This window comes from Tyto alba, unplaced genomic scaffold (assembly GCF_018691265.1).
Source record: "Tyto alba isolate M040663 unplaced genomic scaffold, T.alba_DEE_v4.0 Super-Scaffold_28, whole genome shotgun sequence".
In the NCBI taxonomy this organism is placed as follows: Eukaryota; Metazoa; Chordata; class Aves; order Strigiformes; family Tytonidae; genus Tyto; species Tyto alba.
Genome location: NW_024881302.1, coordinates 1,011,652 through 1,033,099, shown reverse-complemented (window position 1 = coordinate 1,033,099; position 21,448 = coordinate 1,011,652). Strand labels below are relative to the sequence as shown.

The following is a 21,448-nucleotide window of genomic DNA, read 5'->3' as shown; positions in this document are numbered from 1 at the left end:
GAAAATGGACATGGAATATATTAAGATCAGCTATTCCTAAAAGGCTGCTGCTTCAGGAGCGTCACAAAATGTTGAGCTACTTGCACTGAGCAATATCAAGCCTACACTGTTAAAAAAAGAACAGCGATCTGTTAGATGCAGGTTTAACACAGAGCAAGACTGATTCAGTCTGACTGCACGATGCGATCTGTTAAGGGTGTGCACCTTTTCCGGACTGAAAGGTCCATTCAGAAAACCTGAGATAAATGGCACGTGAATTGCTGAGATGACACGCGGAGCATCACAAACCAAGGGCGAGGAGCATCACTTCAGACAGGACGGGGCGCAAGGACTTCCTGCAAACTTGAGCAAGAGAAAAGCTGAAAGGCGCTTTAAACTTCAAAAGATCAGTCGCTGGACAGGTACTCTAAATTTGGTAAGATTCACTGGATAAGCGCGCTACGAATTTTCAAATCCAGGTCGCAAGAGACTACTGCAGCTGTTGAGGATGCAAGGCAGCACCTGAGCTCCTCTCCTGCCCGCTCCCCCGCCCCCCAACACGCAGGAGGGTCTTTGGTTCTGCCCCGTCGCGCGAGCTGGGTCGCTGCTTCGCCCGCTCCAGCCAGCCAGCGCTACGCAGCGCGCTCCGGGGCCGCTTTTCTCAGTCAAAGAGTGTCACACAGCTGCAAAAAGGCTCTGGACTGCAACGTGCGTGATGAAGAAAATGCTCCTAAAATGTAGCAGCCCCGGGGGCAGGAGGCAGAGCGGGCGCAGGGAGGGATGCTGGGGGGGAACAACTAACGCGGCACGGAAGGGGACAGTAAAGCAGCACTGGGCCAACCGCTATTACAGAACATCCACAGTGGTATTCATCTGCTCCAAACATGCTACACAGAGTACCAACCCAGGGCGTCTAGTATTGAAAAAAAAAAAAAAACCAAAAAATAATAATAAAAAAAAAAAGGTGAGAGAGCAAAAAAGCAGGGCATCTTTGGGTTAAAAGAAAAAAGTAAAATTAGTTTTGCTACCGAAGAGTCAAACCTGAAAGAAAAGGGCCAGCAGAATATGGCTTACTAAACATCAATTTTGCATACTGTTTAAAGTTTATTTTTAAAAAACTGTTTCTGAAATTCTCAGGTAACTAAATTAAGTCTAACGCTTGTAACTGAAAGATTATGAAAATATTTGTTTTTGTTCAAACCATGTAAAAAATCCTCAATAATACATCGTAATATTTTCTTTTTAAAACTAAATTGGAAGATCAATCCTCAGCAGATTTAAGTGTATTACACACAATATTTTGTGAATGAAGATTTATTGATTTCCATTGTATTTGCTTTAAATATGGTTGTAGCTGACTGCAGAAAAGGGATGGTGAAATTTAAGTTAAAAGTAAACTAATGGTGAAAGAACATCACCTCTGGCTTCCATCAATGCCTCGTTTAGCATATTTTATTAATAAGTTCCAGGACCATCACATCCAGGGATGTTGGAGGCCTCTCCCAGCAGTGTCCTTAGCTTTGTGTCATTTTCCTGTGCCAGAGGTGAGCGTGCTTTCAAAAATACTGCCACTTTCCCAGCACCGTGTCTTTGATTGCATCAACATATTGAGTTGGTACCCAATAGACCCAGTAGTAAGATGCTTCTGTTGGGCCCAGCTGAAATGCCTGCAAAGTTAAAAATGACAACATTTACAAACGGGAAACAGAACAGCTTATACCCATGGACAGATACAGCTTATCCACTGCAAAAACCAGACACGTCTGTTATACCAGCTGCCTCCTCCTTCAAACGCTCGGTGCACATTACAGTTTTTTGGTAAGCAGTTCAAAAAGCGTTCCTCAGAAACAAGAACTGCAAAGTACCAATTAAAATGATGAGCTCTTTCCTTTTACGATATCATAGCAGCAACGAGAACTCCTGGCCAGTTTCAAGAACATGAGGAAGTTATTCTGGAAGACAGAATCTGAAGCATAACTCAGAGTCTCCGAAGAAATTACCAGAATGCACACAGCTGAGAAGCCAAACAGGAACTAAAAGAAGACAATGACCATGTTTTCATAGTCATAAAATTTCATAGAATTGTATAGCTAGACATAAAGCCCTACTCTCAATTTATGTCAGCGTATCTAGGAGAGAAGCACCATGGCATGCCAATAACCTCTAGCTTTGCTTTAGGATGAGTTTATTGTAGTATATTCTAAAGAGGATATTTGCTCACATGGGTGATCAAAAATCAAGTATTTGGACAAAGACTACCTCAGCACCCTTGTGCAGAAATTAATTTTAAGGTATAACATTTCCCCTTTCTTCCCCTAAAGAAGGAAACAACTTATATAAGGAACCTACTTCAACATTAAAGGTTACTGTACTTTGGAAAGCAAGACCCCAGGAAAACCCATAGAGTAAGAGAAACAGCCAAAAATTCAGTAGAATTAGCACACCACTCAAACGTGTTCCTTTTTCTAGACCCAATACCATTTTTTTCAGAAAATTACACACAGAAAAAAAAATATTACAGAATCACTATTTTTTTTTTTACCCTTCAGCAAGACCTGTTGTTTATATAAATACAACAGAAATTAGAAATCAAACTAGATACAGGAAATTATCACTAACAGTAAAACATCATGAGCCATATTGTATTTCTACTGTTTTAACACTGTCACAAGACAGAAGATACGAAGTCTGAAACCAGCCCGGATTTCCACAAAGTAGCAGATACTCAGTATGCCACCGTCCTATTTCCACCGTGGCAGCAGACCATGTCCACATTCCCACGGCACATGAGGCTGGCATCACTACCCATCTCCAACTTGCTCCATTTTAAAAGCCTGACTTGTGTGTATCTGCATGAGGTAATGAGACTGGATATATTAAAGTAGAGACAATACTTACCATCATGTGATAATCCTCATGTCCTTCAATAGGTTCACTCACCACATTTTTAATGGACCCCATGGGTAACTTTTCTGTTCTCTCTACATTAAAATTGATCAAAGTATTACTTTTGATACATGAGGAAGCAGTATTTCACATTCATTTCAAATACCACCTCCATTACTTCCAAAAGCTCCTCACGTCAGCAGTCTCCTCTTTGGCTGAACTCTGGATACCTGCTGCCGAGAAACCCATCTTCCACATTAACGCATACCCCACAGCTGGCACCCTAATAATTTAAAGGAATCCAAAGCTGGATCACACAGTTCCTCGCATTTTATGTCTCTGCATCGCCTACTTCAGCGTACCTGGTCCGGGTCTAAACCGAGGGATGGGAAAACCCTGGCTTCATTTAATGTTTCCCCACAAGGAACTCCACCTGGACCAGGGGGATTACTGGCCATAGTGAAAGCTGGTCCACATGTGAGAATATTCAGGACTGACTACCAAGGATTATACTAAACTCTGCAGAAATGACAGGGCTGCACGTGGAATGAAGACAGGCTAACTAACTAACTCTTTGAAAGCCTAGTGCTGGTTTTACCCTGAGGCCTTGGTTCAACTGTTACTGTAAAAGCGCAGGGCAGGCAATATTAATGAGTAAATAGGGAAAGAAACAAAAGAGAAATTGAAAAAAATAAGAGATGACTAAAATTACATTTCAGAGTAATGCCAGCCAGCCAGAGGTAACCAGCAAGAATGACAAAGTGTACGGTTCATGGCACTTTTTCTGCCTCAGTTCTGTCCTCAATTCTTTCTGAAGACTGAACTCCAAGATCCTTCCTTTCAGCTGCAGCTTTCAGCGTCAGCCTAAAATCACCTTCTTGGATACAAGACAGAGAAAACCATAAACACGCTACAACAGAGAAACTGAACTACGAGTTCCTTTGATATATCTAACTAACTTGTGTGACAAAAAAAAAAAAAGGCACCTACCCAAAATAGGCACACAAGGAGATAAACGTAGTGATGTAAAGACAAATACGCTCTACCCCAATGCTGTAACCAAGCTGGCTCTGAACTACCCCACTTGGACTCAGGACATTCATTCATTGAGTAAAATCTTACTCTGCACTCATTTAGCATCCCGCAAATCAATTACTCTTCACAATATCTCAGCAACAGATGAATCCGTATTATCAACACCTCTACAAAAATGACACAGAGCAACTAAGAAACACCTCTCTATACCAACCCTTAGACTACAAAAATGAACAATGTGATCTGTGAAGCACAGGGAGCCTGTGTGGGGGAAGAATCAGGTTCAACTTTCCAGGACTAGCAAGTGAAAAACTGTGTTAACACCCAGTTGGTTTTATTCTAGCCCTTACGTGCTGGCATCTGCCATGAATTTCTCAGAGTAGGAAGGAGCTTTTCCCAACAACAGCCAGCAATTACAACCATTCCCTAGAGGAAGCAAGCTGCTGCTAATTTTGGGAAGTAGGGAAACAGGTTACATGAAAGACAGATGACTACAAGAAGATTCAAATTTCACAGCTTAAGAAACACACTAATCTAGAACACTTCACAAATACTAAACTTGAAACTCAGGTAGAAGGTGAAGGAAGAGGATTAATTACCTAAATATTAAGCACATATTTAGAACACATTATCAGTAACAGAAGGATCTGCCTGCCCAACCTAGAGAGGAAAGAAACCCCCAACGTCTCGCTCCATCACTCAACCCGGGAGAAAAATCACTGCAACTGGTACCAATAGAGGTTTTACAGCCAGAAAAATCTTTACAGTCAAGTCTGTCCTACAAAGGAAAGGTCAAAAACTTCTGAGATTTCTGCTTACTTTGGAAATAACGTAGCAGCTGGAGGTGCCATTCCAGGCTAATATTACCATCCAATTAGGTTACTTTACTGGGACAGTGAGCAACCACTTCTATTCCTCTTGCTCATCACTATAAAATTGCCCCATCCTGGTCAAACTAAGGGAGCACAGCTTCCTCTGGAGTCAGGGGGTTATCTGAGACGTCCTCAGCAACGCACGTTATCACCACAGCACTTTCAGCTCCTCCTGGCACCACTCAAGACGGTAAACTGATCCCTCTGCACAGCAACACATGCCAGAGTTCTGCAGCTGTACATCACTGAAACAAGACACCCAACTAATTTTGGTTGGAAGGACAGATAATGACAGAGATGCCAGCACTCCTCCTTTTAATGCCGGTCCTAGGATTCCCTTTCGAGTCTTTGCCAAGTCACTGAGCCTCTATGTGATGTTGGCATCAAACCAATGTTTAGGAAGTGCTTTTGAGATATGCTAGAAATGCCAAATATTGTCATTTACATTTGGAGCTGTGAGTAGCAGACTGGAACATAAGTCTGCTGGCACAACTGACCTCAAGTTTTTCAAGAACAGAAGTAAAGTATCAGGTAATAATCAATGACCTGGGAGAATGCCATTTGAGAAGAGGAAGCAAATCATAGTTTTGAAGTATTACAATACCAGCATTATTCCCTAAACACAATTTAGTCACACCAGAAGCTATTTCTACGTCACACAATTCACTTATAGCCCAATTACCAATTATTCATCTCAGAGTTTTAGGGCTGCTCACCTTTTGTACCAATCCACAGCTGGTCTTGCTCAAGTTTAAAGGTCAATCTTACTTTCCCCCTGACTTGTTGTACATGCCAGATAATGGCACTGTTGGCAGGCGCTCCTACAAAGAGGCAACATAGTAAGTCACAGTGAAGAACTTTAAGAGGAAAAGCTACATTCTCTTAACTTTGTAAAACCACAGAAAAATCTCTCTTCTGATTACGACAATGCCTCAGGTACTTATTTACTTACCTGAACGCCTTTAACAGAAGGCATCACATCATCAGGTTTTCCTTTATCCAATACTTTTCTGTGTTGCTACAATATAAAAACAGAAATCAGAAGTTACAGAAGCACAACAGAGCTCTTCAATTTACTGCCAGCTGCACCCTTGACCACATTGCGACAGCACTAAGAGACAGTTAAGGACTATTTGCAGTCATTTATCACACAGGAAACAGTTAATTTTCAAAGTTAACTGAGCACTTTCTATGACAGTCTAAAGAAGTGATACAAATGAATAAAATCCCAATATAATGCAAAGCATAACATCCCTTCTAGAATATATAAACCCATCAAAGCATAACATCCCTTCTAGAATATAAATACCCATCTTTACAAAATTTAAAAATCCCAAGTCCCACTTTAAGATCATACATGCTGAATCACATAGGTGGCATTTGGCAAGACAGTTTTAACAGTTAAGTGTTATATCCAGTGAATGGCAGAAAACCCTCTGCATCTGACAGTGCAACATACCGCAACACAGCGCCAAACCAGAACAGATTAGAGCAGTAGTAGCTACGAAAACCATGCTCACAGCTTGTAAGTTGCTGAGTACCTTTAAACAATGATGGAACTTACAGTGAACGTGAACTATGATAAATTATAGAAAAACAAAAGCATGTTTCATAAAGGTTGCAGTTTAGTGATGCACTGTTTAATTTTTAATCAAATTTATTCTGAGGAAGGTATGGGGCCAGTAATACCTCGAGCTGAAAAATCCTTTTTCAGCCCCACACCACTGCAGCACCGCCACCAAACCAAGCCTCGCTGCACTGTACTTCACTCCCTACGCGCAGGCAGCACTTCAGGACGCGACAGGAGGATCCAACATCCCCGTCCCCTTCAGTGCTGCGACAGCTGAACAAACTACTCTCTTGGTGTTCATTTTAAAGGCAGTTTTTGGAGATCAAATTCTTTTACGCCAACAAAAGTTAGTTAGTTTTTAGATATAATTAATTTAGACTGTCCTTGAGATATCAACCACGAAACATTTCTATTATTTACCCTTTCTTATCTGAAATGCCAGGCTGTACCTAGCACCAGCACCAGTGGTGTCTAGCAAAGCCCCAGCCTCCACCAGGCTACACGTTTTCCTGCTGCTAGGACTCCTCTGCACAGAGCCCTTCGTCGGCTGCTCAGCTGTGAGAAAAGAAACCCCAGCCTGCTCTGAGGAGAAACAGGACCCATCGGTGACTGCAGAGAATTGCAGAAGAACCACGTAAATCCTACAGCTCCCCCATGCCAGGAATTATTGAGACATCAATAACCTTTTGTCTGCAGAGCGGCTCCTTTTTGTTTTCTTCGGCCTTGACCTCCTGTTGAGCAGCTTCTTTGGGTGTGTTTACTGCTAAGACATCATTGATAGTGGAGCCGACAACCATTATTTTTGCGCCGTTTGTTACTTTGATTTCCCGCAACGTTTTCTCCTCGGGCAGAAGTCCCTTGAACATAACTTTCTGCATGGCAGGGGGAAGGCCTAAGGGGCAAGCACAAGGATTACGAGGCTGCGCGCCGGCGGCGAGGGGAGCCGCGGGCCGAGGCGGGAGAGGCGGCGGCAGCCCCGACAGACCTGTGAGCGAGTGGATCTTCTGCTTCAGCTCGGCCCCCGTGCTGTCCAGGCAGAACTTCACGTCGTACTTGTTCTTGTTCCAGATAACCTTTAGCTCCACCAGCTCCTTCCCGCCCTCCGCGTCGCCGCCGTTGCTGACAGCCGCCTGCGGGGGGTCCCGGCGCTCCTCGCCCTCCGGAGACCGCCCCGCCGCCGCCGAGCCGCCCTCCCCGCCGCAGCCCGGCGGCAGCTCCTCCGCCTCCATGCCCGGCTGCTCGGCACCTGGAGGCGAGCGGACACGGGCGGGAGGAGCCGGGCCCGCGGGAAGCTGCACCGCCCGCCCGCCCGCCCGCGCCGCAGCCCCGGAGCGCCGCCCGCCCGCCCGCCCGCCCGGGGCCGCCGCCCGCCGCCCGCCTCCCGCCTCCCGCCTCCCGCCGCGCCTCGCCCCGCCGCCGGCACCGCGGGCTCCTACCGTCGGCAGCGGCGGAGGCGGCGGCGGCCATGATGATTGTGTACAATCTGCCGCGGGGCCCGCCGGGAAACGCCCACCGCGGTCTGCTGGGCCGCGCCGGCTCCCGTAGCCCGGCCCGGTGGGCGGGGCGGGGCGGGCCGCAGGGGGACGCGGGAACGGGCGGCCCGGCCCTTCTTCTTCCCCGGTCCCCCTCGGGCAACCGAGCCCCGCGCTGCCGGTGCTGCGCGGCGGAAAGAAGAGGAGGAAGAAGAGGAGGAGGAGGAGGAGAGGTGGCGGCGCCTTTACGGGGCGCCCCGCCCCCCCGGCGGCAGCGCGCCCCGCGATTGGCTGGTCGCGCCCGGGCGGAAGTAGCGGCGCGGCGGGATGGCGCGAACGCTGCGGGCGCTGCGGGGCCCGGGCCCGGGGCGGGGCCCGCGGGTGCGCTTCGGGCCCAGCCCCACAGGTAACGGCGGCCCCCGGCCCCCCGCGGGCGGCGCCGCGTTGGGGCTGCAAAACCGCGAGTTCGGGCAGCTGCGGCGCGAGCGCCGGCGCTGAGGGGGCGCGGGGCCCCCCCCGGGCCGCCCCCGCCCCGTCTGTGCGGAGAAACAGCCGCGGGGGCCGCGTGGTCCCTCCCGGTGACCGGCCGCGAGTGGGGTTTCCTGGCGCCGAGCGGTTTGTAAGGAATTCCCAGGTCGCTTCAGGCACTGCGTTCTTGGGGGGCCGCCGGTCGGCGCCACCGGTGATTTATTCCCGCAGCAAGTGCCCACGAAGCCGGGGGGTGTCTGCAGCGCCCCTCCCCGCCCCCCAGTTAGCGCTTAACGTCCCAGCCCAGGTAGCACTGCCCTCCCGGCTCATCTGTCAGAACCTCTCTTGGGCCTTCAGTATTGTCATCTCTGATTTCCCCGCGGTAACAGGTTTCCTGCATTTGGGCGGCCTTCGGACTGCTTTGTACAATTACATTTTTGCCAAAAACACCAAGGGACCTTTGTTTTGAGAGTGGAGGATACCGATCAAAATCGAGTGGTGCCTGGAGCTGCAGAAGGAATAGAGGATATGCTGGATTGGGCAGGTATTTGCAGACATCTTTCGTTTTTAACTTACTGAAAGATTCTCTTACGTACCCAAATTGAGAGTATTTTGCACAGTAGCAAGCTGTGCATTGTTTCAGATGGTGAATTAGTTGAAATGTAGTTATTTATGCAGCTAGACATCAGGACAATCCTCCTGGAAGTAGGTTTTATAGCAGAAATAACTGGTTCAGCGTGGTTTCTGTGGGCTGTGTTGCCTGACACAGAAAGATCCGAATTTGTGAAAGTGGCCCAATGCGCAGGTGTAACAAAGGATGCGCACGAGAGACTTGAGGGGGAGGCCTGCAGTTGGAGCTTACAGACCACACTGTAAATTCATAAGTTGTTTGTATACGGAGTATTTGCTCAAGGGGGTCTGGTGGTGTCAGTTTGCATTTTGAATCCTCTGCTTCTCCCGGATCTTAAGAACTAGAAGTGAGGGTGACTTTAGAATACAGAATTGTGATAAAGTTAGAGCCAGATCCCACAGGTGCTGCCGTTAACGGGGAGGTGTCATGGTTTAACCTGGCAGGCAGCTAAGCACCACCCAGCTGCTGGCTCCCCCCCACCAGTGGGATGGGGGAGAGAATTGGAAGAGAAAAAATGTAAAATCTAGGGGTTGAGATAAAGACAGTTTAGTAGGACAGAAGAAGAAAGGAAAATAATAATAATAGAATTAGAATATATGAAACAAGCGACACACAGTGCAATTGCTCACCACCTGCCGACAGATGTCCAGCCAGTTCCTGAGCAGCAGCCCCCCAGCCAGCTCTCCCCCCAGTTTATATACTGAACATGACACCACATGGTCTGGAAGAGAGAGCCCTTTGGCCAGTCGGGGTCAGCCGTCCCAGCTGTGTCCCAGCTGCTTGTGCCCCCCAGCCTCCTCACTGGTGGGAGGGTGTGAGAAGCTGGAAAGTCCTTGACTTAGTGTAAACACTGCTCAGCAACAACTAAAACATCGGTGTGTTATCAAATGTTATTCACATCCTAAATCCAAAACACAGCACCATACCAGTTGCTAGGAAGAAAATCAACTCCATCTCAGCTGAAACCGGGACAGTAGGTAAGCTTTAAGGGGTTAGGACTTTGCTGGTGAGCACTAACTTTGGAGTAGGTAAAATAGTTGGCTGAGGTGGCAGCGGTATTTTTATGCTACGAGTGTTCTTTGCTATAAGGAGGGTGGATGCTACTCTGTACGTGTACACCAGACTGCATTTTGCTCCCGGTAGTGTATCAGAGCTGTTCAAGTGTTTATTAGTTTCTGGTGGTTTTTCCCACTTGTTGCTTCATAAACAATAGTCTAAATTCTGGTGAGGTGGCTGCTGTTGATCTCCTGAGTCCAGGGGAGTCTGACTTCTGTGCTAGACAGGTGCCATTAGCTGGCTGCCCTGGAACAGAAACCAGCTTTGGATGCTCTCTGGAGCCTTGCTGTTTCACCTTCATTCAGTGTGCTCCGATGGTGCGTTTCACTCTGCCTTTTTACAGGCTTTTTATGTCCCGTCATACTGATGTTTCAGGTATTCCTCCTGATGAGAGTCCTCGCCGTGGTGGTGCCTTTGGACCCTACCAACAGTCGCACAGACTTGACCTTTACAAGAGAGCCAGCGACCTGCTTTTGGAGAGAGGCGCGGCGTACCGCTGCTTTTGTACGCCGCAGCGCCTGGAGCTGCTGAAGAAGGAGGCATTGCGGAGCCAGCAGACCCCGCGGTAGGGATTCCATGTCCCCTGGGTGGTTCCCTCTGTGCTGCACACTTGTGAAAACGTAACGACAGCGTGCGCAGCAGTAGGCTTGCAATCTCACTGCCTTGCAGAGAGAGAAGCCAGCGTAACCCTTAGAGGCTTGAGGGAGTGGCTGGACGTGTAGTGGGCCGGCTACAGCTAAAATTCAGGGATCAATTTAAGTTTTGGGAATGTGGAAATGGCTGACGGGGTTGGCCTGTGTTGAGCTGAGACCTTGGCTCTTCTTTCTCAAAGATACGACAACCGGTGTCGGCACCTGACGCCCGCGGACGTGTCCGAGAAGCTGTCGCAGGGCCTTGGCTGGGTAGTCCGCTTCCGGCTGGAGAAGGGGGTGGAACCCTTTTGGGACCTGGTCCACGGGTGGAGCAAGCACGAAGTGGCTGACGTGGAAGGCGACCCGGTGATTCTCAAGGGGGATGGCTTCCCAACTTACCACCTGGCAAACGTGGTGGACGACCATTACATGGGCATCAGCCATGTTCTGCGGGGAACCGAGTGGCTGACTTCGACGTCCAAGCACCTCCTTCTCTACAAAGCCTTTGGCTGGGATCCCCCTCAGTTCGGTCACCTCCCGCTGCTCCTGAACAAAGACGGTGGCAAGCTGTCGAAAAGGCAGGGGGACATCTTTCTGGAGCGCTTTGCTCAGGATGGCTACTTGCCAGAGGCCCTCCTGGACATCATAACCAACTGTGGCTCTGGATTCACAGGTAATGGCAGCAGGCTGGGTACTTGCTAGGACACTTCTTGATGCCAACTTTGGGGAACGGGGTAAGCGTATTTTAATAGCCGAGAACTTTGACAGTGTTCAAAGGGATCGGGAAATGGGTGTCAGGTGACCAGTCTGTCACTGAAGTGCCACCAGGGCTTCTGGAGCTCCCGTGAAAGATGAGGTGGTGAGCTGGAACGGTTGGAATCTTCCTGCCTCTCTGCAGCCATTTAAATTGAGTCTGATGCTTAATGGGTTCTCACTTGGGGCAACATTCATCTCAAGGTGAAGAAACTGTCTGTGAACTCTTGGGAAAACTTGTATTCTGTGATTAATAATTACACTGTTGTGTATTACATCTGTTGCACTTCTCGTTTAACCAGAAAGACCATGAGAAGTTGAGTCAATGACTCTTTTGTTGCTCTTGCTGCATGGGGATCACAAATTAACTTATGTTTCGGGAATTCTGCTTGGGATTGAAACCTTTCTTGGGCAGTGGAGCCTCCTGGCCGAGAGTTACGTTTTTTTTGGCTGACTGATGGAAGGGGTGTTCCACTGAGGAAGGTAATAGTGCCAAGCAGAATGTCCCAGTTCCTCGCCAGCAGTCAGCAGAGCCCGCTCGTAGGGAGAGGGCAGCTTCCTGTGTGTGCCTGCTACAAGTTCCCTCCTGTTTGCTGGGGTATGTCCCCGTTAGCCCTGTGACAAGTGGCTCTCCCGTGTCACTTCTTCCTTGGGTGTGCTGCTGCCCCAGCCTTGCGCCTGAGGCTTCCGGTGAAACACAGTGACACCAGTTCTCTGCAGGAGACTGGATGTGTATTACTCCCTTGTTGGGTTATTTTGCAGAGAAACAGATGGGGAGGACTCTGGAGGAGATGATCTCACAGTTTGAAATAGGCAGAATTACAACCCATTCTGCCCTCCTGGATCTTGAAAACCTTCCAGAATTCAACAGGTATAAATATCAGTGGTAACTTTAAAATTAATCTGTACATCAGCGAGAATTTGTTCCTAGCACGTGGCTTTGCCTGGCGATTTTGCTTGCTGGATCAAGCACGGTCCCAGTGCGGCGGCTTTGTGGCCATGCTGCAGCAAAGTACAAGTTCCTGCTTACACTGCTCCTGCCTGTGCTTGGGTGCTGGTGTTGGGTGCACTGTAAGAACCTGGGCAGATGGGGTGTAGCGAGGATGCAAGGTCTTATGTTTAGATTCAAAATAATATCTAAAGAGAGGCGACGCTTCCAGAAGGTACTTCTGCAAGTACACTCGTGTGCTGCGGGGACGTTGTGCTGCTGAGAGTTACCACATCTTTTGTTCACGGTGGTGCATCAGAGCTAAAGGCTTTGTTGTAGAATGTCTGTCTGGGGTTTAGTGTTGCTTTTCTAACAGTTCTGCAGTTTTCATTAGTAAATGCTGTGAGGTTGGGACGATTAGATTCAGTCTAACCCCAGTTTTCTTTGTTACAGGATTCACCTCACCCGTCATATTGAGAACGAAGGGCTGCGACAGAAGCTAATTAGAGAGTTGCAGTTGCTGGTGGAGCACGTCTATGGGGATCAACAAGTGGATCAAGAGGTTCTAGAAAAGGAGTACGTGGAGCGAGTCCTCCTGCTGAGAAAAGTATGAGCAGTGATAGCATTATGTCACTGTTTTGGGGACCTGAGGTTTTGTGGGATTCCTGGAGGAAGATTCAGCTGAGTCCTGGGCACTGCTTTGATCTGAGCTCTGCAGCTCCACAGCCCACCAGTGGCTGTCGCTGGCCGCTCAAGTGGTTGTGTGCACGATGACTGCCAAAATCCGACGATACAGTTAGCTGAGCTGCAGGAACAGGCATGGTGAATATCTTAGTGGCCTTTTGCAGATTCCCAAGCTCATCTGTCCTTTGCCGAGCCAGCAGAGAGCTCCCTTGGCAGAGGAAGGGTGAGTCCCTGCCATGAAAGTGGGTCATGGAATTGTAAGATAGCTCTTGGAAGACCTCTCTGGTTCCCGCTCAGAGCAGGACGGTCAGTAGTGCTGGGTAAGGTCAGCTGTGGCTGCGTCTGGATGAGTGGTGACAACCTCCAAGCTGCCCTTCTCCTGTGGCCCAGGATGCGGGTGGCTTGTGGGGGGAAGGTCCAGCACCCGGGGCCCCTCACGCCAGGGCACTGCCCACCTCCAGCTTTTGCTGACCGGGCAGCGTAAGGCACTTCTGCTTTGCTGCTGCTCCACTCTTTGGAAGCAGAGTCAGAGCAAACTCTTTGCAGAGGTAGGTGAAGCTCTTGGTTAAACTAGTGGGGTTTGTGCAGTGGGAGCCCCGGGCTCGGGAAAGTGGCAGGGTGCTGGCTGTGCAGGAGACAGAACATGTTGCGGCATTTCCCAGCGCCAGGAGGGAGGACGAGCCCAGCTGTTTCCCAGTCTGCCCCTGGGATGTGGTTGAAGTATCTGGGGGATTCCTTGTGAAGAATAAAGCCTTCTTTGTAGGGGCAGGAAGGGGCCCGACTGTCCCAGTGTGAAGGCTTCGCTGTGGCGGCGGGCTGGCTGACTCACGTGAGCCCCCGCGGCCGGCTGAAAGGCGGCAGATGAACGTGGCAAGCCACTTCCCTGGGCCACCTCTGAGTCAGCCCGCGCGCGGCTCTGCAGCACGGGTACAGCCACAGCCCCCCGCGCCGCTTCTGCCTCTGCGCACACCCGGCGGTTACGGGGGTGACAACCAGCTGCCTGCATGTCAGCAGCGATTCACATTTCCGCCGAGCAGTACGAAGCACAGGGCAGTGGTGTGTCTGGACCCGCTTTTAACTGTCTGTGAAGTCCAGGCTGAATGAGTTTGCTTCCCCCACAGCTTAACCCTCAGCCTTGACAGCTTTGCTTTCTCTCCCCAGGGTCACATAAGCTTCCTGAAGAATCTGGTGTCGTGTGATTATTCTTACCTGTGGGTTAGGCCCTCGGTGTCTCGAGAGCAGCTACAAACTATTTCTGCAGAAGCAGAGGAAATAGGAAAACTAGTCTTAGGGTAAGTATCTCTTCCCAGTTCTGTATGCACCCAGTTCTGTTGCTCTTGGCTGCTGTCTTGATGTTGGACATGCTCGTAGTTCTTGTTTGATTTGCTCTACTTTGGAATGTGCTGTAGTTAATAACTGGTGCGATATTCACTGGTTTTAATTGAAAGGCAGCTTGCTAGTGGGAAAGCTCACATCAGTGCTCTCAAGCGAGAGTTGTCACATCTGGGTTTGGTAAAGCACCAAGCACAGCGGAGTTTGTGTGCCGGCGTGGCGCTAACGAAGCAGGGGTGTTAGCAGGGTTCTCCCACCTGATCTCCTGTGCTTTCGTCTGCTGTAGCATCGAGCCGGAGAAGTACAGAGTGGTTTTGGTCAATGTGTGTTCAGACCGATTATGCACTGAGAGTTCTGGGTCTCTGGAACAAACCCAGTTTGTGTCCAGCCGGAATCACCATCCCTTCCGAAAAGCCCATCCCCGAGGGGCTTTTGCTGCTTCCATTTCTTTGTTTCTAGCTAGCAGTCTGCAGCTCTGTCTGCTCAGAAACATTGCTGGGATGGCAGACAGTCCTTCTGGGCCCGTGAGTTTTGTGGGGTTTTGCCAACGTGTTTCACCGCTGCCCCGTGTCCCTCTGCTACTCCACACCTTGCAGCTCGGCTGGGTGGTATGTCAGTCTCCTTTCCAGTTCAGATCTCACATCTGAACTAAAATGAGCCCTGAAAACCAGTTTGGGGAGTAATTAAGGTGGCAGTATCTGCGAATTGAGCTGTTATTTCCAGATATCTGTAAAGTTGTTTGCCCTCGGTCATTTATCACAGCTGAGTGGTAACTGGATGGTTGTGATGGTAATTTAAATGTCAGAATACTCGCTGTCCTGGAGGGATAATAGTGCTGCTACCTACAGCTGCGTAGTGGCAGCGATGGCTCCTGCACCTCTAAAAGTCATATTAAAAAAGAAATCAGAATTACTGCTTTTCCTGTGGTTTTCCAGGTCCTTGGCACAATTTCATGACTGAAACTTGATGCTTGCTTTTCTGAACAAGCTCTGCTCCTGGTGCTGCTGAAGTAGATGAAGGGTGCGGTTCCGCCAGGTTTCCGCAGCGGCGAGGGGGTGACGCACCGGCCCGCCCGGGGGGGGGCCCCTGCACCCAGGGGGGTGCCCTGGCACAGAGCAGGGTCGGGGGCAGCCGACTTCACCTTGGACTGCTGCTGCTGACAGGAGAGTTTGCAAAACCAGTCTGAGGCAGCTGGCAGTCGTCGAAGTCACTAGTCATCTCTGGGTAGGAATCCTGTGTTTTGTGTGGCCCTGGACTGTAAGGACATCTTGTTTCCTAAAGGCTCGTGACAAGGCAGTCAGCTGTTTTGACTGTGGAGGAGCTGAACAACGACCTGAGAAGCCTCCAGAAGCAAACCAAAGAGACGAAGTATAGCAGCATGATGCAGCTTCTTCGCTTGGCTCTCAGTGGGCAGCAGGTAAAAAAATAAAAATTCTGAGACGGGGACTTTCTTTTTTTTTTTAACAGCTATCTTCTCTCTGATAGCAAGATACTGGTATTTGGACATCTCACAAGAACTGACGTCAGTTTCTGTTACGAGCAAATACAGCAGTTCTGAAGAAAGAGCTGTTCTGAAAGTTTCAGAAAGGTAGAAATTGTCTAAGCATGAATATGATGGTCACAAATCTGAAGGTAGAAAAACCTCTGGACCAGCTGTAGGGAGTGTTGGCAAGGTTGTAGGTTTTGGGAAAAACTGGGATTTTATGTGCAATCTGCTTTCACAGAGTTCAAAACCAAGTTTTACAAGAGTTCTTCAAAGCCTAATCCTGGCCTACACCCTGGCATCAATCCTTCTGGGTCAGTTTGACCATTCTTAGCGTTTCACTTCAGGAGGAGAGAAACCCCAAACCCCTGTTTTGAGGTTGCAAATAAAACCCCTACCCTTGGTCTAACAGCAATCTGATAGCTAATCACTCTCTCATTTCCGTCATGATGGTGCATAAACATGTGCTGCAGAGCCTAAGTTTCCATTTGTACAGTGACTTCTTATGTGTTTTCAGCACGGACCGAGCGTTGCTGAGATGATGGTGACTTTGGGACCCAGAGAAGTGTGTGGACGAATACACAAAGCACTGTCTAGCTAACACGAGACAGAAATGACGCTGACAGCCAGCCCACGGACTCAGATGGTGTAGGCAGCATGTGCCGCTCTCCTAGACCTGTATTTTTGATCTCAGCTTGATTCTCTTTGATCAGATGAGCTGGGCTTTGGACCAGGCAGGTGTCACCATGATGTTTGCAGGTCTGTATGTATCTGCACTAAGCATAAGCCACTTCGTCTGGGAGAGAAACCAAATACAGATTTGGGTCCGTCCTTCTATTTTCATCTCGTGCAAATAGCCTGGTTTCCAGGTTGGGAGAAAGAGACGTTTATCAGCATTTAAATTCAGACCACGTGGACAGAAAGTAATGTTGTTTCTGATACCGGCGTGGCTCGTCTCAAGCGATTGGTCTCATTTTGGAGGGGGCCTTGCAGTCAGGGTAACTACGGCTACAACTGCACAGGTCCCCAACAAACACCATGGGGAGGGTATTTTTATATCTATTTAAATAGATATGTATAATATAATATTATAGCTGCTGCCCTCTTAGCTGCCCCGGTGTCCTGCCAGGCTGAGCGTGCCGCTCTGAGAGGGGAACTCTCCTCCCTGTGTACTGTGTCACGCGCGTGGTTCTGCTAAGAATATCCCTGACCAAGAGATTGGGATGTTTTTTCCTCTTTTGGATGGTGACCTTTTCATTATTAAATTAATGTGGTGACTTTTGATTCCGTTCTTGCCAACGCGCGCTCCCTCCGCATGCCAGCGAGGGGAGGAGCAGCCGGGAGGGGGGGGAGGGTGGGTGTGTGTGTTGGGGGGCTGTTTTACCAGGACAGCCCACGCCCACAGCGTACGCTTCCACGCCAGGAAAACTCGCGTGGGCTTCCCCCCGCGGCGAGGGGCGGCAGGCAGGGAGCGAGGGCGGGTGGCTCCGCTTCCTGCGAGCGGCGGGGCGGGGCGCGGCGCGAGTCCATGGCCGGCGCTGGGGAGCTGGAGCGGTGGCTCAGTGAGTGGGGCCGGGGGGGGCCGGGGCTGGCTTTGCCCCCCGGCCCCAACCGGGTGGGCACTGGAGCAGCTTCAGCTCCGTGGGGACGGGTCTCCGGGGGGAAGGGTCTAGCTCCTCCCCGGAGCCCCTTTAGCGTGATGGTCATGGGTGCCGTCTTAACCTGCTGCATCTCTCCTGCTCCCCACCTCTCCTGCTCCCCATCTCTCCTGCTCCCCACCTCTCCTGCTCCCCACCTCTCCTTCTCCCCATCTCTCCTGCTCCCCACCTCTCCTGCTCCCCATCTCTCCTGCTCCCCACCTCTCCTGCTCCCCACCTCTCCTGCTCCCCACCTCTCCTGCTCCCCATCTCTCCTGCTCCCCACCTCTCCTGCTCCCCACCTCTCCTGCTCCCCACCTCTCCTGCTCCCCATCTCTCCTGCTCCCCATCTCTCCTGCTCCCATCTCTCCTGCTGCCCACCTCTCCTGCTCCCCACCTCTCCTGCTCCCCACCTCTCCTGTCCGTCGGCCCCAGCCCTGCCAAAGCTGCTTGAGCGCTGCACTGGGCAGTGGATAAAGCCCAGAAGGACTGTTGGGCTGTTTTCCTCCATTCAGCCGTGCAGGCAGAGCTTTGGGAGGGGCACTCGTGCAGCTCTGTTGCAAAAGGGTAAACGGTTCCACGGCAAGGTTTGCAGTTCCGTCCAGGGAGAGCTGCCTGAAAATGCTTTTTAGCAGTTTCTCGTGCCCTGTGCTAAAAGCAACATCATGCTGTTGCTGCTTTCAACACATCAGTTTGTGGCTTTGACTCTTTAAAGACTTTGGCTCTTTAAAGTGTGTAGTCAGGACTGTATTTTTAGGGAGATTTTAGTAACAGCTGTTTCCTGCTTGTCCTACGTCTTCCATTCCTGCCTCCTTTACAAAAAGCCCTAAAGCCGCTGGTAGCAACGCAAGGTCTGAGCTGCTTCCTGCCTTGTGCCACTCACTCGCATGCCTGTCGCACTGAGGCTCCTTTTTCTTTCTGTTCTTTTTTTTTTTTTTTTCCCTCCTGTGTAAGATAAGGCCACTGACCCAAGTATCGCCGAGGAGAACTGGGAATGCATCCAGCGGTTCTGTGACCAGGTGAACGCCAACACAGAAGGGTAAGGCAGACAGACGGCTCTTTGTGTTCGCTCTGGGCTGCGTGTCTGGCTCTGAGCTTCTCTTATGGCTGCGGGGGGGAATGGGACCTGTCAGGCGCGGCGTGGGGAGCCCTCGCTGGGCTCTGCTGCTGCAGAGTGTCAGGAAGTTGCAGAGGGGTGTACGGCAATGCGCTGGAGGTCGATGTCTAGGAATGGGCTCTGATGTTCACCGCTGCAGCCCACGAGGCAGCAGGTCCTCCCTGTGCCCTCGCCAGCCCCGGGGGAGACCAGCCAAGGATGCCTGCTGTGGGTTCTGCAGGGAAGCCCTGAGTGAGCTCAGCCTCGGCTTTTTTCCTTTCCGAGAGGTGGGAGATCTCTGCTGGTGCTTTCCCACCCTCCGGCTGAGCGTCTCGGCTCTGTGGGATTGAGCAGGACCTAATGAAGCAGATGACCTGTCAAAGCTTCGCGATCGTCTCTCCTTAGAGCAGCCGCCCCTGCCCTCAGAGCCCGCGGAGCAGCCCCCTCTCCCCCAGCAGTGGGTGTGCACAGGAGCAGTCTGCCGGCTGCCTGGGGCTGGGCACCAAAGCTCCTGTGACTGCGGAGGGCAGCTCTCCTGGTTCCCCCCCCGGGGGGATCCCCAGCCTCTCCCGGCTGGCTCCCTCCTGGGGGACAGCACGGGGGTCGCACAACCTGCTCAGTTCACCCCTCGTGGGGCCGTGGGTGCCCCAGGCTCTGCCAGGGGAAGGGTCTCAGTCCTGCGGCAGGCTCTGAGTCCGGCAGTTGCTCTTCTCTGCAGGGCAAAATCAGCAACATTTGTTTTTCTTGGGAACTTGTGCGTTGTCTGACTTGCTTCTGCTACTCCCTAGCCCATCCCTTGCACCGAGGCTGCTGGCACATAAAATCCAGTCACCTCAGGAGATGGAAGCTCTCCATGCTCTCACAGTAAGTGCTTTCATCCGCATGCAAAGAGAGGCAGCAGTAACTGGAAAGGGAGTTTGGGGGGTAGAGACAGTATAGCTGTCTCTTCCTCTTCTCTTAGATGTCTCTCCCTTTTAACTTTCCATTGCACAAGGAATACGGAAACCAGGGTATAACGGAGGGAGTAACTGCCGTTGTTCCTTCCCTTGCTGCTCTGCTGAGGTGTCTCAGCAGCCTGTGGCTCTCGCTGTCTGACCTGTGGTCCCACTGCAGGGCCACTGGCCCAAAAGTTGTTGGTGATGGGTAGAACAGAGCAGATGGACTTAAACATGCTGTTTAAGAAGGTTGGATGGAGGAAAAATGCATGTTTTTGCTGCACAACTTTCTCGGTATCTTGTATTTGTGAATGCAGTGCCAGGAAGTTCTCAGATTTAGTATTATAATGGAAAAGTTTTTAAAAATTCCCCAAGACTTGTGTGTACAGTTTCTGTTTGGTGCTGTTTTGTTTTCTGCAGGTGCTAGAGACCTGTGTGAATAACTGCGGTGAAAGATTTCACAATGAAATAGCAAAATTCAGGTTTCTGAATGAGCTGATTAAAGTGCTTTCCCCAAAGGTGGGTGGTCGTGGTTACACTGGACATCGCAGGTGGGACACACTGTTTATTTCACACCAGAAATGAAAACTTAAGAGTTAATTGCACGCAGAAATAGAGCAGAATTTGTTCTGTGCCTCCAAGCACAAGGACTGGATGTGGATCGCCTTGTAAAAGATGTAAGCCAGGGTCTCTTTCTGTGAAATGCTTTTTCCTTGTGGTTTCTCCCAACTCTGCAGGGACAGTCAGGGACTCTAGAGGAGCTCGAAATTGTTCCTGTGGCCCTTTTGCCCCTCAGTGATGCACAGAACTTTGGTTGGGGAAGTGGCAGAGGACAGGGGTGCCCGGAGCTGCCCAAAGCCTCTCCCATGTTTTCTTACGCTCTCTCCTCAAACTCTTGTGCTCAGCCTGCTCTTCTTGCTTTCTCCTGCCAGAAGTTAGCCTGGGTTTGGGTCCTGTTCAGGGGGCAGGATCGGCGTAGGCAGCAGCAGCAGGGACTGGGCTGCAGCAGCCCCCACGCAGCCCTCTTCACTGGCTCGCAGCACGTTCATTCAGTAGATTCAGTATATTCATTCCTGCTCCCTGCTGTGGAGCACTTGGCTTCTGAGCGCAGTCGCTGCCTCCTGAGAGGAGAAGGAGCCATCAGAAATGAGACGTTTCGTCTGAGCAGCTGAGCTGTGAGTTCGGAGTGGGTGCACGGGGGCCCCTGGCAGTGCCTCTCATGATGAAAAACGGGGACCTCTTTTATCGGAGACACTGTGATCTTCACGCCTTTCTCTTCTCTGCATGAAATAGCAAGCCTGGGACTTTCTTAAATGCCCTTCTTAGCAACTCAGTAATCGATTCCCGGTTTTAGTGGGTCCTGCACACATTTACCACTTGTACAGATTTTCCATTACATCATCCCGATGACAGAGGTGCAAAAGGCTGGTTTCGGAGAAATGTTTAACTGAACAGCAAAACCTCTTCTCTCAGTCCCAAGTTTAGTAAAGGTATTTCAGTCAAACAACAAAGTTTAAAGAATGTATCAATACAGAGAGTTTGATAGAACAGGTATCATTTAATTAGTTTAAAATGCCTGGTGTTTTGGAGGTTTGTATGTGGCTTTTACAATTCTTCCGGATGTTTTTATAACACACTAGAGTGCTTGTAGGCAATGATGAGAGAAATTGGAGAAAACGTCCAGGTGCTGAATAAAGACGATAACTTTTGTTTCTGGTTTTGTTCAGTTTTCATTTCTCTGGGTCTGGCTGAGGCCAGTGGTGCCATTTGCACTGTGGGCAGTTAAGGGAAGTATTTAAAGTCGAGAACAGAGCTGTTTTCGCTAAAGTAAAACAGCCTACTTTTGGTTTCAGATTCGATAACTGATCAGAAAAATTTTCAGCTGGTTTCCTTTTGATTGTCATATAACATTTAGGTAATTATCATGCACGTGTTAGTGTTCCTTGTATTTACAGCCACAGCTGTACACACCATTTCTTATGCTGCAAGATGCACAGTT

At 50.1% G+C, this 21,448-nt stretch overlaps 3 protein-coding genes across 3 annotated transcripts; 2 read left to right on the top strand and 1 right to left on the bottom strand.

Annotated features, from left to right (window-relative positions):
• Window positions 1-1,413: 1,413 nt before the first annotated feature.
• LOC122153984 (ubiquitin domain-containing protein UBFD1-like) lies at window positions 1,414-7,964 on the bottom strand. Its single transcript, XM_042798737.1, is given in 8 exon segments — window positions 1,414-1,646; window positions 2,878-2,960; window positions 5,489-5,539; window positions 5,542-5,593; window positions 5,725-5,790; window positions 7,026-7,234; window positions 7,328-7,588; window positions 7,779-7,964. Coding segments are annotated over 8 exon segments (864 nt in total). The 5' UTR covers window positions 7,810-7,964; the 3' UTR covers window positions 1,414-1,535.
• Window positions 7,965-8,052: 88 nt separating this feature from the next.
• Window positions 8,053-17,065, top strand: LOC104360874 (probable glutamate--tRNA ligase, mitochondrial). The gene is given in 10 exon segments (XM_033006493.2): window positions 8,053-8,220; window positions 8,672-8,722; window positions 8,725-8,826; window positions 10,345-10,534; window positions 10,802-11,274; window positions 12,117-12,225; window positions 12,736-12,889; window positions 14,128-14,258; window positions 15,580-15,715; window positions 16,299-17,065. Coding segments are annotated over 10 exon segments (1,509 nt in total). The 5' UTR covers window positions 8,053-8,141; the 3' UTR covers window positions 16,383-17,065.
• Window positions 17,066-17,277: 212 nt separating this feature from the next.
• LOC122153986 (ADP-ribosylation factor-binding protein GGA2-like) lies at window positions 17,278-20,049 on the top strand. Its single transcript, XM_042798741.1, has 4 exons — window positions 17,278-17,343; window positions 18,373-18,457; window positions 19,303-19,378; window positions 19,870-20,049. The coding sequence occupies exons 1-4, from the start codon at window positions 17,310-17,312 to the stop codon at window positions 20,032-20,034; spliced, it is 360 nt and encodes a 119-aa protein (XP_042654675.1). The 5' UTR covers window positions 17,278-17,309; the 3' UTR covers window positions 20,035-20,049.
• The last annotated feature ends 1,399 nt before the right edge of the window (window positions 20,050-21,448 follow it).

What these genes read in the sequence shown, in the direction of transcription:
- LOC122153986 (XM_042798741.1), top strand. Translation starts at nt 17,310, where the DNA reads ATGGCCGGCGCTGGGGAGCTGGAGCGGTGGCTCA. An exon ending in GGAGCTGGAGCGGTGGCTCA is followed by an intron (nt 17,344 to 18,372) that starts GTGAGTGGGGCC and finishes CTCCTGTGTAAG; the next exon opens with ATAAGGCCACTGACCCAAGT. An exon ending in GTGAACGCCAACACAGAAGG is followed by an intron (nt 18,458 to 19,302) that starts GTAAGGCAGACA and finishes GCTACTCCCTAG; the next exon opens with CCCATCCCTTGCACCGAGGC.